The sequence below is a fragment of the Leptopilina heterotoma genome, unplaced genomic scaffold (assembly GCF_015476425.1).
Source record: "Leptopilina heterotoma isolate Lh14 unplaced genomic scaffold, ASM1547642v1 Lhet_212, whole genome shotgun sequence".
Classification (NCBI taxonomy): domain Eukaryota; kingdom Metazoa; phylum Arthropoda; class Insecta; order Hymenoptera; family Figitidae; genus Leptopilina; species Leptopilina heterotoma.
Window position 1 is genome coordinate 2,185,286 of NW_025110930.1, and position 15,731 is coordinate 2,201,016.

Consider the following 15,731-nt stretch of genomic DNA (forward strand, 5'->3'; position numbering starts at 1 on the left):
TAATTTTATAGAAGAAAATATAAATAGTTTTTTTTGGCAAAAAAAAAAAAATAACAGATAAAAATAATAAAACATAAAACAGTAAGCAACCTTACCAGCACAAGATAATAAGAAAAATACTAAAAAACGTTCTGTAAGTATCAGGAATAATCGCAAGCATGCTGGTGCGCTACCTCCCAGAAAATATTACAAGTTCAAGAAACTTTTTTTGTAGTTTTCGCTTCCCGGCTCATCTTTGTGTTGCTTCTTTCGCATAATTGCTTTTATCATTATTAAGTATTAAAAAAATGTACATATACATAGAAGTGAAAAAACATTCAGTATACATTTTATCATTTTAATACTATCACTCGAAAGTGAGAACTTTCTGAAATGTTATAACAATTGTTTAATTATGTGAACATTTTTTCTTTTTGTTGTTACAAAACGACAACAACGTTTTAATTTAATTTTGCGCATTTAAAAAGTTTGAGAAAATGAAATTTCTAGAAGCAAAACTTGTAACTCTAGGGCGATATGGTAAGTGAATTAGAATTATTTTAATTAATATAAAGTAGCTGTATTTTAATTTTAACATAATGTTTATTTGTTTATTTACCGCATATAAACGGGAATAAATTTATAAATAAATAAACACATTAATTCAAATATAAATATTAAATAAATTTGTATAATTTATTTCAATTTATAATATATAAATGTTATTTTATGAATTTTAATAATTTCTATTTATTTTCATTTATGTGTTACGTTTTTCCATTTGACGAACAATTTTGAATTTTCTTTAAGACCAAAGTACAAAAATCAATGTTTCAAATTGCAAAGATAAGATATTTGATAATTTTACTTTTTAGAAAAAATTGAATTTTTTATTAATAGATTAAACAGCTCTGTGAGCATGGAGGGGGAACGGGTCCTACACACATCCGCTTTCGACTCCTAATTTTGTTTTCTCTCTTTAAAGATGTTCCCTTCTTTCTCCCAGGATCAAATCCTGATCATAGCCTTGACACAAAGAAATTTTTCCCTTGTATAAGAAATTCAATAATTTCAAGCTAAATTTTAGAACACATCTGACCCAAAAAAATGAATGAATAAAAAATTTTCCTTTCAAATTCTTGTCAAAATTTCAATTATTTTCAAAAGTTTTCTAAAATTCAATGATTTTCAATATCTACTGTTTCAATAAAATTTTCCAAAAGAATTCCATTATCAAAAAAAAATTTCAATAAAATTCTACGCAAACATTCAATTATTTTCACAAATAATAAAATTTTTTACAGGAATTCAATTATTTACAAATTTTTTTTTATAAATTTCTTCGAAATAATTCAATTATTTTTATAAATAATAACATTTTTACAGGGATTCAATTATTTTTATAAATAATAAAATTCTTTTAGGAATTCAATTATTTTCATAATTAATAAAACTCATTGCAGAATTTCAATTATTCTTAATGCAATTTTAATAGAATTCCTTGAAAAATGTAATTATTATTATTAAAAATTTTATTAAAATACGCACGCATAGAAAGGGTTTGCTGTGGCAGCGAACATTTTGCTGCCACAGCAAACCTTGTTCGTTGAAATAATAGGGACAGCGAAAAAGTTCGCTGTGAGATCAAACATTTTCGCTATGACAGCAAACTCGCATAAATTTTTACTAATGTTTGCTGTCACAGCTAACATGTTCGCTGCCACTGCAAACTTCTTAGCTGTGGTAGCTAATTTTCAGAGATTTTACAGCAAACATATGTTTACTGCTGCAGCTAATTTCTTTTTTTCCGTGCGTTCAAAGAATTTAATGATTTAAAAAATTTGTTGATAACATTTTTTATGAGATTTTAATTTCAAGAAACATGAAATTAATAAATTATTTATTTTTCTATTTAAATAATTGAATTCTCGTAGAATTTACTAATAAAAATGGTTTTAAAAATTAATTTCAGTTAACATTTTAGATTATAATTAAACATTAAAAGCATTATAACGTGGATTTTTAGAAATAATTAAATTTTGAAAAAGTTTCAAACTAAAATCATTTAAATTCTTAATTTTTCATATTTTTGACAAAAAATTCTGTAGAATTAATTCTTTTTAAAAGTTTAATAAGATTTTTATTGAAATTATTTCAAGTTTTTATTTTTCAATATATATTTAATTGCAGAATTTCCGAATAATTGAAATTTTGTAAAATTAAATTATGTAAACGAATGAATTTGAAAATTCTCATAAAACTCATCGCAGCGTTTCAATTATTTTTCATACAATTATAATTGAATTCCTCGAAAAAAGTAATTATATGTTCATGCAAGTTTTAATAAAATTCAACAAACAGAATTCAATTATTTAAAAATTTGTTACTAAAATTCTTTATGAGAATTAAATTTTCAGAAACATTCAAATATTCAATAAATTATTTACTTTTGCATTTAAATAATTAAATTCTTGTAGAACTTTCTAATAAAAATTGATTTTCATTTTATAAAAATGAATTTCAGTTAAAATTTCAAATTATAATTGTATATTAAAAGCAATATAGCGTGAATTTTTAGAAATAATTGAATTTTGATATTAATTTTTTTGAAAAAGTTAAATTGAATTTTCTTTTATATTATTTGAGGTTTTTATTTTCTAATATGCATTTAATTAAAGAATTTAGGAATAATTGAAATTTCGTGAAATTGAATATTGTAAAGAAATGGATTTGAAAATTGCCAAAAAACTTTTTCGAAAATTATTAAAAGTAATTGATATGAAGTAAACTTGTAGTCAAAAATTGTTGAAAATAATAATTGAATTGAAACAATGAAAATAATTTTGAAGTAATATAATATTCTTATAATATAAAATAATGATTTTATTACTTGGTCATCTTTAATTATTATTATAAAATATGAAGAAATCGATGACTCCGAGTCGGAGACTCGGAATTATCGATATCTTCATGTTTTATGGTTATAAAAAAAATTAATGAACTAAAATTTCATTCATTGTAAAAAATAACACTAAGATTGATTATTTTAATCTTTTTTGGTGTTAATTTAATCTGCAACACTTTTTAATACCTCACGATTTACTGTGAAAAATATTAAATAACTTGAAAGTTAATTTCCTTTTTTTTAAATACCTACTAAAGTTACATAATTTTTTTTAGGAGTAGGAAAATCTGCTATAGTTAAAAGATATGTCGATAAATCATTTGAGCCTGCCTACCGACAAACAATAGGAGCATGTTTCTTATGGTGCAAATTAAATGTTGAAGATATAAATCTGACATTACACGTGAGATGAAATTTTATACTTTTGATAAAACTTAGAAGTGCGACTACAATAGTATCTTAAATGAAGATATCTCTTTTTACACTGCTTTTATTAAGGGGACACCTAAGTGGAAAAATGACAAAAAAATCGCATTTTTTTATTTGATTTTCTAAAAGTAGACTCAATTAGGAATAGAACAAGACTTTTTAAAACCTTTTCTGAAGATAAGAAAAAATCTGATTACATGATTCTGAATACCATGAGTTTTTAGTATTTTTCTTTTTTCGTGTCTCCTGTAAAAATTGTTTTTTTCCAATTTTTTAAACTTTCGGTACATTTTTCTCCGAGTCTACTAAACCGATATGTAATTTTTTTTTTACTTTGTTCAGTAAGGTTCCAAGAATACGAATAAGAAGTTTAACATCATTTTGAGTTGTACAAACGGAGATATGAGTCAATGAATCAGAGAAAATGGGATTTTTATTTTGCTTTTGGTATAAATATTCATAAAAAAGTTTCTATTGAAGATAACGTCGTATTACTTCTTATTCATATAATTGATTATATTTGTAATCGAATGAAAAAAGGGCGAACGCAATATTGGAATAATAGTTTTCGATAAAAGTGTACCGAAAGTTGACTCTTTTTGCATTGTTTTTAGGTGACTTGGGTGTCCCCTTAAAAAAAAGTATTACAATAATTGTTTTAGATTTGGGATACTGCAGGAGAAGAAAGATTCCAATCGATAATGCCAATGTACTACAGAGCGGCGAATGCAGCTTTATTAGTATTTGATCTATCATCTTATGAATCATTCGTAACTCTAAAACAAATGCTCATTAAATTTGAAAGAAATTCAGATGAACATGTCGTTAGACTTTTGATTGGCAACAAATTAGATTTGAAAGACAAAAGAGATGTTTCTGAGAAGGAAGCAAGAGAGTTTGCTTCTAAAATTGATGCTTCCTACCATGAAGTATCAGCTTTAGCAGATATAGGAATCGATGAGATTTTTCACAAAGCATCATCTGAATTAGTTAATCTTATTAATCAAAAGAAGGAAACAACCATGAAATTTTACGAATGTAACAAATTAATAGATAACAGTCGCAAACAAGTTTTAAAATTGCTAAATGATTCAAATGGTAGCAGAAAAACTAAAAAGAAAAAGTGTTCCTGTAAGTAGCTGTACTATTTTTGAAATTTTTTATACGAAAGATTGGATATTTTTACTATTACCAGATATAACTTCCGTTATTTTTAGGGTTTTGTACATCGAAGACTTATCCAGAACCTTTATAAAAAAAGACGTAAAAAATAATAAAACTTCTCCATTTGATATCCTTAGAAAAACTTAAGTTAATTTGCTTGATGTACAGAACCCTAGTAGTATTTTTACTCTAAGACTATTTGTAAGATATTTTTATATTTATATTTTATATTCACTATTTTCTACGACTATTTTTATCATTTATTGTTATGTTTACTCTTGAGTCTCTGGATTCTAAAACTTGTTTTAAGCTTTAAAAATTGTTAGATATATAATTGTGTATGTTTATATATCGTTTTTTGAAAATATTTAGAAAAGTATTATGGTTGTACCACCGGAAAAGTAAAACCACACAATTTTAACTAACATATGTATTGTGGTAAAATGGTCCTCAGAATTTTATATGCGGTTTTACTGTTCAGCATGTCCGGTTATGTTAAAAATGCATGTTTCAGTATTTCCATATAAAAAAAATTATTGTTAGAAAGAAAATATTCTTTTCTTATTATTATAGAATAGAAAATTATATAAATCCTAAAAGATTTTGTAATTCACGTTTACGATCGACAATTTAAAAGAAAAAATGTTTCTCTACAAAAATTACTGTTTTGTTCGAAAACATTCTCAAAAGAAACATTTTTAGACAAAGTTTACTATTTTCTTTGTGAAAAACATAATTTCTAATCATTAAAAATAAACGTTGTAAACGTCACCGACACGCGACTTTAAAAGAGTCAATCAATTATACATGAAATGTGATAATTTTTCAACTTTGTCAATTGTTCATAAATTATTAGAAAGTAATTATAAAAAAAAATTCACAATAAATTGTGACAAATTCTATTTTTTTATATAATAAAATTCTGGAAGAGGCTCAGCTAAACAAATCATAAGTATACTCTATTGTTCTCTTGTGAATCTGTGATCATTATAGGTGTATGAGAAATTGCAACAAGTAGTAATTTATATTGATTTTGTAAACTTTAATTTTTTTTAATTTGTATTAATAAAAAAACTGACAAAAATGTGGTTTAACTTTTTCATTTTGGTAAGACAATCAAAGTAAACTTTAATTTGAATTTAATAAATTTATGATTCATATTTGTTCTTTGTAAAAAATTTTGCAAACAAAGAAATTTACTCGAGTAAATAAAAAAAATGTTAACGTTTAATTAACAATTTAACAATATTTTTTTCAGAGAAAAATCATATTTGTAAGATTTTTGTTAATTTTACGAAAACAATAAAAAAATTGCTATTAAAAAAAATGATAAAAACAATTTATTTTATTTTACCAAAATAATAAAAAATGTACGGAATTGTTTATTGTTGAGTTAAAAATCATATGCAATTCTAGTAATTATTTTTTTTAAATAAGTATCTTCAAATTAAATAAAAAACATTTTTTTTAAATTATATTATTTTTCTAATTATTCTTAATTTTATTAAATCAATTTTTTATTCAAACAGCAGATCTCTAACCTACCGGTCGAAATCAACAGTCCTACATGTCTGAGATAAGATCCGTTGGAAGCGCTGATTTTCATCACAATACTCTTTAGTCGTAGACATTCAATTGTTACAAAGCTTTTTTCTGCAAAGATCACTTTAAAATATAAATTTTTTTAAATCTAATGTATAACTAAAAACCCACTAAAAATTGATAGGAAATATTTAAAGAAAACTTCAAACTTTATTATTGCGAAGAATAATAAAATTTTTTTGACATGAGTCGTATTTCCAAGTAAAAAATGAAGGTCATTGAAGGAAAAGTTGTTTTGTTGGGTGCACAAGGTACGTAAAAGCAAATTTTAACAAAATCCTTTGTTTCTTCTATCGCTTCTTTTTTTTTAAAGAGAATGTTTCTATTATAAATCACAGAGGTGGAGCTCTAATTTGATTTTCACTATCAAGTGTAAATTGCTATAAATTGTTTATAGTGTTGATTGATTGTTGATGTTTAGAAAACTATATTATTTATAATTATTTCCTTGTTTGATAAAATGCAGTTGTACCAACTATGTTTTTAATCTTGTATTCAAAAAGAAAAAAAGAAAAATGAGATTGTCACATTGTTTACAATTTTACGGAAATCACATGGAAATCCCTGACTTGCAGCGCTCTCTGGTGCCGTGCAGTGGAAATATTGATTTTTAAATAGTGAAAAATGTTTTAAAACCATAGAAAGAGAATAGGAAATAGTATTTTTTAATTTAAAAAAAAGTCATTTGTTGCTCAGCATCAAAATTAATATTAAGAAACAAATTCTTTCGCGTAAAAATTATATTTTATGTGCTATTTTCTCAATTTTTCTATTTCTACCTATACATAAAGTTAAATTAATTTCTTGTAACGGAAACGTGTTCAGACTTGTTCTAACCTTTCTTACTATACTATTTGGGTACTTTATAAGCTACTATGTATTTCTATTTTTTTTTTTTTTAAACTTTCCACTACTTTAAATTTGCTAACTAACTAACTAACTAACTATTTGCTAACTATTCTCGAAAATTATAATCAAATTCTTTAAAACGATTCAATTATTTTCGAAAAATATTGGAAATTCAATTATTTTCAATATCTAGTATTTTTATAAAATTTTGCAAAAGAATTCAATTATTTGAAAAAAAATTGATAAAATTCATCAAAAATTAAATTATTTTCGTAAGCAATAAAATTTCCACAGGAATTCAATTATTTAAAATAAAATTTTCATAATATTTATTATATTTCGAAAAAATTATTGATCTAAAACAATGTTTATAAAATTCTTATAAACAATTCAATTATTTTTATAAATAATAAAATTCATCGCAGGATTTCAATTATTTTTAATACAAGTTTAAAGGAATTACTTGAAAAAGTAATTATTCTTAAAAATTTAATTTCAATTCCTCGAAAAAATCAATTATTTAAAAAAATACTCAACAATCAAATACTCAAATTACTCAACAAATTATTTAAAAAAATATTTTTTTTAAATTCATTAGAATTATTTAATTATTTACAAAAATATTAGAATTTTTCACAGGAATTCAATTATTTTCAAATATTTTAATAAAATTGGTCGAAAGAAATCAATTATTTTAAATACAATTTTAATTAAATCTTTTTGAAAGAATTCAATTATTCCTTTAGATTTTAATAAAATTTTTCCCAAGAATTTAATTATTCACATAAATAATTCTTCGAAACAATTAAATTATGTCGATAAATAACAAAATTATTCCCGAAAATTCAATTATTTTGAGGCATTCTTATAAAATTCTTTGCAAAATTCAATTATTTTCATAAATAACAATATTCATCATAAGAATTCAATTCTTTTCATAAATAATAAAACTCTTCTCCAAAATTCAATTATTTAAAAAATTTTAATAACATTCTTGGCAAAATTTCAATTATTTTCATGAATAATAAAATTCTTCTCCGAAATCAAATTATTTTCAAAAATTTTAATAAAATTTTTGGCAAAATTTCAATTATTTTCAAATAAGTAATAAAATTCTTCTCCGAAATTCAATTATTTTCAAGTAAGTAAGAAAATTCTTCTTCAAAAATCAATTGTTTTTAAAAATTTTAATAAAAATCTTGACAAGATAACAATTATCTTTATGAATAATAAAATTCTTCTCCGAAATTTAATTGTTTTCAAATATTTTAATAAAATTGTTCGAAAGAAATTAATTATTTTAAAATTTAAATACAATTTTAATTAGATTTTTTTGAAATAATTCAATTAAAAAAAAAATTCAAGTATTTTGAGGCATTTTAATAAAATTCTTTGCAAAATTTAATTATCTTCATAAATAACAATATTCATCAAAAGAAGTCAATTATTTTTTAAGATAATAAATTTCTTCCTGGAAATTCAATTATTTGAAAAAATTCCAATATAAAATCGTTCGCAAGAATTTAATTATTTTAAAAAAAATTTAATAAAATTCTTCTCTGAAATTCAATTATTGTCAAAAAAAAATTAATAAAACACCACACAGACATTCAATTATTGTCAAAAACTTTAATAGAATTATTTGTAAAATTTAATTGTTTTTAAAAACTTTTTGCAATTCAATGAATTTCCATATCATAATCAACGAAAAGTTTATTGAAAGTCAAATTGATACTGAAGTAGATTAAATTGATGCCAAAAATTTAGATTAATTTTTGATTTGGTCCACATTTTTGGTATCAATTCGTTGCAATTTGATACTTTTAAGTTAACGGTGCATAAATTGAACCATTTAATTGATTTAAATAAAAATTATATTTATTTCAAGTACCTAAATATTTATTTGATTATTTTTGAAGTATTCGGTTATTTGAATAAAAAAAAAATGCTTTTTTAATCTTGCAGCAATCAAATAGTTTGCGTCAATAAATTGAGCTACAGAAACTTCGACTTCAATCAAAGTAATCATAATCGTATAATCATAATCACTTATCAATCATAAATATTTTCATTTTTATAAATGATTATGTAATTACACTTTTGAAAAAAAATATCAACTAAATCGTCAAACTACTCGAAAATTGTAGTCCACCAAAAAAGATAAGATTAAATTTTTCTCTAAAAATATTTTTCTATCTTCAGCTGTGGGAAAAACAAGTCTATTGATGCGATACGTGAACAAAACATTCGATAGTCACAGTCCCCCAACGATAGGCGCATCATTTTGTACCTGCAATGTACAAATTGGCGATATCGGAATTGTCCTCCAGGTATTGAAAAAATTATTTCTTTTTTAAACTATGAGGTTTCATAAAAGCATTTTGAAAAAATTATTACTTTTTGAAAAAGTAATAATTCTCTCACCTTTTTTCTGCAGATATAAAATTCGAGACAAAAAAAAACGAATCAAAATTGTTGCATCGCAATTTTGCGATGCAACAATTTTGATTCGTTTTTTTGTCTCAATTTGACATCTATTTATTTTTTCAAGGTTTGGGACACGGCAGGAATGGAAAGGTTCCGATCAATGGCACCCATGTACTATCGAAAGACAAATGCAGCTCTTCTTGTCTTTGACTTGACGAACCAGGAAAGTTTTGCAATGGTGAAAAGTTGGGTGTCTGAGCTAAAGAGAAACATTGAGGAGGCCATTATTCTCATTGTTGTCGGCAACAAAAGCGACTGTGTAAAGGAGAGAAAAATTGATTCTGAAGAGGGTAGAAAATACGCCGTCTCAATTGGTGCTTTTTATCATGAAACATCAGCTCTTTATGGTGATGGAATTGAAACTGTCTTTCAAAATATTGCCACTGAGATGTTAAAGCTAACCGAACACAAACATTTAATTACAAGTATTCGAGTTTACGATTCGGACGTCGATGATAATATTTTAGTAACTCCCGCCAGTGAGGACTTTCACGACAATAGTATTGCGCACGGTGTTCATGAAAAGCCATTTTTCTGTTGTTAGTTTAAAAAAAAACTGTATAAAAAAAATTCATTTCTGATGTTTCCGATTTAAAATTCATAATCAAAAATTGATATTAATATATAAATAATAATATTATTTATTAATATTATTAATATTATAAAATTATTATATTATAATTATAGTATAAAATAATGAATTTACAGTTTTATTTACATCAACTTTAATTTTTGTTTCACGTGAGCTTAAGCACATCTAATGAAATGAAGACTGAAAGATGCTCAAATTTTTAACCATTACGTTTTAAAATTAAGATTACATTGTGATGCTGCGTCATACTTTGAAAGAAATTTATTAGTCATTTTTTGCATAATAGTTATCAAATTCAGAAAACAAAAAGATAAAATAGTATCAAGTTTCTAATAATTTTTCTTTTCATTGTTATCTCAGTTAGAAATTTTTCAAAGGCAAAATTTTTTATTAAAAACTCACGAATCATTGTAGATATCTGAATATTGTAAATTGTAACTAAGAAAATACTTCCGAATTTTTGAAAAATTACCTTCTTCGTGTACATTAAATGTTTTAACAAATTTCTTTCACTGTACGAACCTATTAGATTATTTAATATAGTGATTGTATTGTATGCATGAATAAGCCCAAACTAATTTTCCAAAAATTAAGAATCCATTAGTAATTAGTATTGTACTTTTTCTATTCATTTAACAATTATTGCCAAAAATTTTTTAAGAAAGTTCCACTTAGGTGCTAAAATCTAGTACAATAATGCGAAAAATATTCTCTACAGTGATAAAAAATATCGATAATATAAAGTTAAGGAAAAATAAAATTAAAACTTTATATTTTCATATGAAAAAATGTACCAAGCGAATAAAAAACTTATTTTTATAAAAAAGAAAAGAATAATGTACATTTTATGAAAGTCGACATAAATGAAAATTGTTTTATGTATAGCTGATAAGAAAATAAAAATATATTTCTTCTTTTAAAAACTTTTACTTTTAAAAAAAAATTTACCTTTTGCCTACATTTGGTAGAAGCGTAAGGAATTTAATTTTCTACATTTTGAACATTTTTAAGGTATATTTGAATAAAAGTTATAATTTTTTTACATAATAAATGATTTAAGTAACATAACCGATAATTTGACAAATGTTTCGTATTGACAGAAAATTGTAATTTTAATTCGAATACAACTTTTAATCGCTTTAAATATTCAAAATTAAATTCTTCGTCTTCCCACCAAGAAGAATTTAAAATTTAATTTGTGTTTTTCTTTTAAATTACGAAATTATGTCATTGGACTAACTTTTGATTTGACTGTCCATCAGATTCTTCTTTAAATTCTTTTGACTTTTGACCTTAAATTCTTTAAACTTTTTGAAAATAATGTTTTTTTTAATAATTTTAATTAAAAATTTGGAAAATAATTGAATTAAACAAAAAATTTTTTCAATTTTTTAAAATCATCTTGTCTTAAATTTTATTAAAATGCATTCATACTAATTGAATTTCTGCAAAGAATTTTAATATTTATAAAAGTAATTGAATCCTTCCAAAGAATGTTATTATCTATTAAAATAATTAAATATTTGCGTAGAATTTTATTAAAATTTTTGAAAATAATTGAATTATGAAGAACAATTTAATTATTTATAAAAATAATTGAAATTTTAAGGAGAATTTAAAAAAAATTTTAAACATAATTGAATTTCTGCGAAGAATTTTATTACTTTTGAAAATAATTGAATTATTTTTTAGAATTTTATGGAAATTTATGAAAATAATTGAATTCCTGTGAAGAATTTCTTTTAAAAACAATATTCAAAAGAATTTACTAAATCTGATGAATTTTGCTATTTATGAAAATAATTGAATTCTTGAGAAGAATTTGTTTTTAAAGTTTCTAGAAATAATTGAAATTCTGCAATGATTTTTACTATTTATGAAAATAATTGAATATATTGCGAAGAAATTTTTAAAAATAAAATTACAATTACGCTTTTGAAACATTTAAATAAGATCTTTAAAAGAAGTTAATTATTTTTAATAGAATGTAAAGAAATTTCAATTATTTCAAAAATTTTCAATTATTTGTCTATAAAAATTCAATTATCTTCAAACAATAGAATTGAAAAATTTCAAAAATCTTATTTTTCAGAATTTTCAAAAAAATCTTTGCGAAAATTCAATTTTTTAAAAAAATTTTAAGTGTGTATCTTTTTTTAAATTAACTAAAAAGAATTTTAATTATTAATCTTCGCACTAAGAGACATGAATACAGAATGTGACTCTTTATAAAATTCAATTATTTATCAATTATTAAATTAAAATTCTTTGAAAATTCGGTTTGCTAAACATTTTTTAATGAAATTCTTTAACAAATTAAATTATTTTCAGTTAAATTTCACAAAATTTCTATTAATTCGATAATTTTCTTTAAATTTAAAAAAAAATTTTAATTTATTTACATACTATATTGGAATCAATGACTTATTTTTTACTATCAAATTAATTATTTTTAACTAATGCGAATTTACCAAGCAGTATCTAAATATCTATAAAAATTGAAATAAAAGCAAAGCGATTTTTTAAAAACACATTAAAATAATAAAACTTTTTTCAATTTGATGAAAAAATTCTTTGCTATTTCCCGGTTTTCCCGAACTCTATTTTTCAACTCGCAACCCTAAAAAATTTCTTTATTTCTGAATAGAAAAAAGAATCCTCCTGACCTATCTTCGTATTTTTTTCTCCGTCATATAATAACTGCATAAAAATTATATATTTTATTATTCCTTTACAATGGCAGTGAGGATTATTATCTAACGTGTGAGACAGAATCGAAAGAAACGTTTTTGTATCTGAAGTAATATATGTTTATAAAGCGATGATGCATTATGGGAAAGTACGGTCACCGAACTGTGAAAGAATCTATTTATTATGTGAGAAAAGAGAAAAATCCACAGCGAAGAGACACAACAAAGAAATGATTTTTCAATGAGATGCTCAATGATGTCATTATTAAAAATCATTTTTACAAACAAAGTCTGAGGATCTTCGATCCTCTGTACAATTCTTCGAAAGTAGTTTAAGGATTTACTATTTATGTAATGGCCACATGTCAGGAAAACAAAATTAGAACAAAAATTAAGAAAATTGAGATACTTTTTTCGACTACTTTTAAAAAATTCCGACCTTTTCGACTTTTCTTCCAAATATTACATGCAACTTATTTCGATTTATACAACTATAAACAAATCTTTTAATGATTTTATGAATAAACTTTGCTTAAAGGTATAAAGAAGACAATTTGTACAATTAATCAAGTCAGGAACATGTCTCTACTAGGAGGAATTATAATCGTGCTTGTGTGAGTCACTTCCATCGGTTGAATGCCTCGAAGCGTAACGTCCCGTGGCTTATCCCATTTTGATTATGTAAGTATGCATCTAGGCCCATTAGAGCTCTTCTTTAAACACCGCGAAAAAGTCGGAATAGAACTCAGGGTCGAATTCGGACATGTACCTATGAGAGTCAAGGAACTCTTCTCACATTTATTTCTCAAAAAACTATACTATACACGATAGCATCATTAACTAAATATAAAAAATAGGTATACTCCACTTTTAAGTACATCCTCCAATTATATTAAATTTTCTACAAATTCTACAAATCCTACAAATTTGCCATAGTGAGAATTTAATTAATTAATTATACCACTTATGTTGCATTTACCATCTCTTTACATAACATTGTTATTGTTAATTGTTAATTGTTAATTACAATTCAAAAATTGATAGAAAATTAAAAAAGCACTTTCACTTTGTAATTTATCTTTAAATGTGATTATGTAACGTGGTTATATTTTGAAGAAAGCAAATAAATGCAGTTATAAAATGAAGCGTTAAAAACAATCAGTTTACGGCTACTAATAACGGGCATTTACATATCGGATTGCAGTTTTGTCATTTTTAGAAACAATGGGTTGTAAAGATTTACAATTCCACTGAACGTTGTCATCCTATTATTTCAAATTTGCTTCCACTATAGCTTCAACGCTTCCGAAAGGAAAAGGCGAAGCAATATCTCTATGCCTTTCTAAACACACCCTCAGAAACTTTGCAAATCATTTTCTTTTTTCTTTCTAAGGCATTTTCAAAACACTTTCATGTTACATTTTTCTTCTTTGAATTAATAACAAAACTTATTTATTTTTGTGCCTTTCATTATGCATTTAGGCTTTTTTTAATGTTTTGCCCTTTTATTACAAAATAATTAAAAAACGGTTTTAATAAATAGTAAATAAAGCAACTGGGGACTTAAAATTAATGACATCTACTATCTACAAACCGTTTATTACAAAATAATTAGCAAAAATATTTATTAATAAAAAATATTTGTTATGAAAAGTATATTTTATAAAAAGTATGTTTTTTGAAAAGTATTTTATACAAAAAGTATTTTTTATAGAAAACATTGTTTACCATCGACAATAATAATAAAAAATCTAATTATCATACACTATTATTAAATATCGACATATGTACACTTAAGACGCAGAATGAAAGGGTCCCATACAAAGGCTGAGAAAAATGATATTCATCAACAAATTAACTTTGAAACAATCCTAGTCTGGGAGATGTTTCATCAAAATAATAAAATTAACATTGATAATATAATATAATAGCCAGCCAAAAAAATTGTTCTCATTTACATTTCTCGACCATGAATAATTTCATTTTCGGATGAGTAATTACCTCCGGAACTATGTGATTTGCTTCTAAGATAGTCATTAACTTTATTCCGAATTTCGAGCAAAGGACCAAGACATAAATTACTATAGTATTCAAGAAGGTAATGAATTTTTTACGATTCTAAAATCATATTAATATCCGCCTTAATAGAAATTCTGCGTAGAAAAGATTGATAATTTCAAAGGAAAATAAAAAACAAACCCAAAGATTGTGAAACTGCGTTTTTTGTGTATTAAAACTTTGAGAAATCCTTTGTTTAATGCTAATGAAAAAGTATGTGGAGTAATGCGGAGAAAATATTTTTCAAACTACGTTTTCATTAATGCAGAAGAAAATAAAAAAAGATAGTTTACTTTCGGATTTAATAAAAGATGTTTTATTTTAATTTTTCTGATTGTTTACGAAGCGTTAGATCAGCAGAACGCTTCTTCAAGAACATCAATAACTTCATTTTTAAATAAATATCTAATTATTATTTTTCCGTAAGAATTAAAATTTTTCAAAACATTCAAATTGAAACGTTTTTAAAATTCAACAACTTCCAAGAATATTATTGTAAAACATGAAGAAATTGATCACTTCGAGTCGAAGACTCGGAGTGATCTATTTCTTCATGTTTTACAATAATTAATGATGAAACCTTTTCAAAATTCAATTATTTTTAAAAATGGTTACAAATGGTTCCAAATGATTACAAATGGTACAAGGTAAAATGAAAATGGAAAATGGTTACAAATGGTAACAAAATAAAATAAAAATGGTAACAAATTGTTCAAACCTAACAAACAAGAAAAATACTCCAACAAGAATAAGAATTGCCTTACTGATGATATCAAATAAGGAATATAAAACGAATGTAGATTAGATAGTACATATATTGTTTTAGTGAAGAAAGGCGAAAAAATCTATAAAGTATTTTTCATAATTAAAGGAAGAATTAGTAAATCTTTTATTCTTACTAGATATAACTAGAAATAATTAATTAATGAATGAAAAAGAGAAAGAGTTACGACGACGCTAATAGAAGAATGAACGT

General features: G+C 23.7%; 2 protein-coding genes across 2 annotated transcripts; both read left to right on the top strand.

Moving 5' to 3' along the window:
• The first annotated feature begins 201 nt into the window (after nt 1-201).
• LOC122501619 (ras-related protein Rab-22A-like) lies at nt 202-5,364 on the top strand. Its single transcript, XM_043611224.1, has 3 exons — nt 202-519; nt 3,160-3,287; nt 3,976-5,364. The coding sequence occupies exons 1-3, from the start codon at nt 477-479 to the stop codon at nt 4,450-4,452; spliced, it is 648 nt and encodes a 215-aa protein (XP_043467159.1). The 5' UTR covers nt 202-476; the 3' UTR covers nt 4,453-5,364.
• Nucleotides 5,365-6,081: 717 nt separating this feature from the next.
• Nucleotides 6,082-10,930, top strand: LOC122501587 (ras-related protein Rab-31-like). The gene is made up of 3 exons (XM_043611156.1): nt 6,082-6,330; nt 9,131-9,258; nt 9,480-10,930. Exons 1-3 carry the CDS (start codon nt 6,288-6,290, stop codon nt 9,957-9,959), a joined length of 651 nt encoding a protein of 216 aa, XP_043467091.1. The 5' UTR covers nt 6,082-6,287; the 3' UTR covers nt 9,960-10,930.
• The last annotated feature ends 4,801 nt before the right edge of the window (nt 10,931-15,731 follow it).

Excerpts from the sequence above, each read along its gene's own strand:
- LOC122501619 (XM_043611224.1), top strand. The coding sequence starts at position 477 with ATGAAATTTCTAGAAGCAAAACTTGTAACTCTAGGGCGATATG. Across the intron at positions 520-3,159 it reads TGTAACTCTAGGGCGATATG|GAGTAGGAAAATCTGCTATA; the intron begins GTAAGTGAATTA and ends AATTTTTTTTAG. Across the intron at positions 3,288-3,975 it reads ATATAAATCTGACATTACAC|ATTTGGGATACTGCAGGAGA; the intron begins GTGAGATGAAAT and ends TAATTGTTTTAG.
- LOC122501587 (XM_043611156.1), top strand. The coding sequence starts at position 6,288 with ATGAAGGTCATTGAAGGAAAAGTTGTTTTGTTGGGTGCACAAG. Across the intron at positions 6,331-9,130 it reads TGTTTTGTTGGGTGCACAAG|CTGTGGGAAAAACAAGTCTA; the intron begins GTACGTAAAAGC and ends TTCTATCTTCAG. Across the intron at positions 9,259-9,479 it reads ATATCGGAATTGTCCTCCAG|GTTTGGGACACGGCAGGAAT; the intron begins GTATTGAAAAAA and ends TATTTTTTCAAG.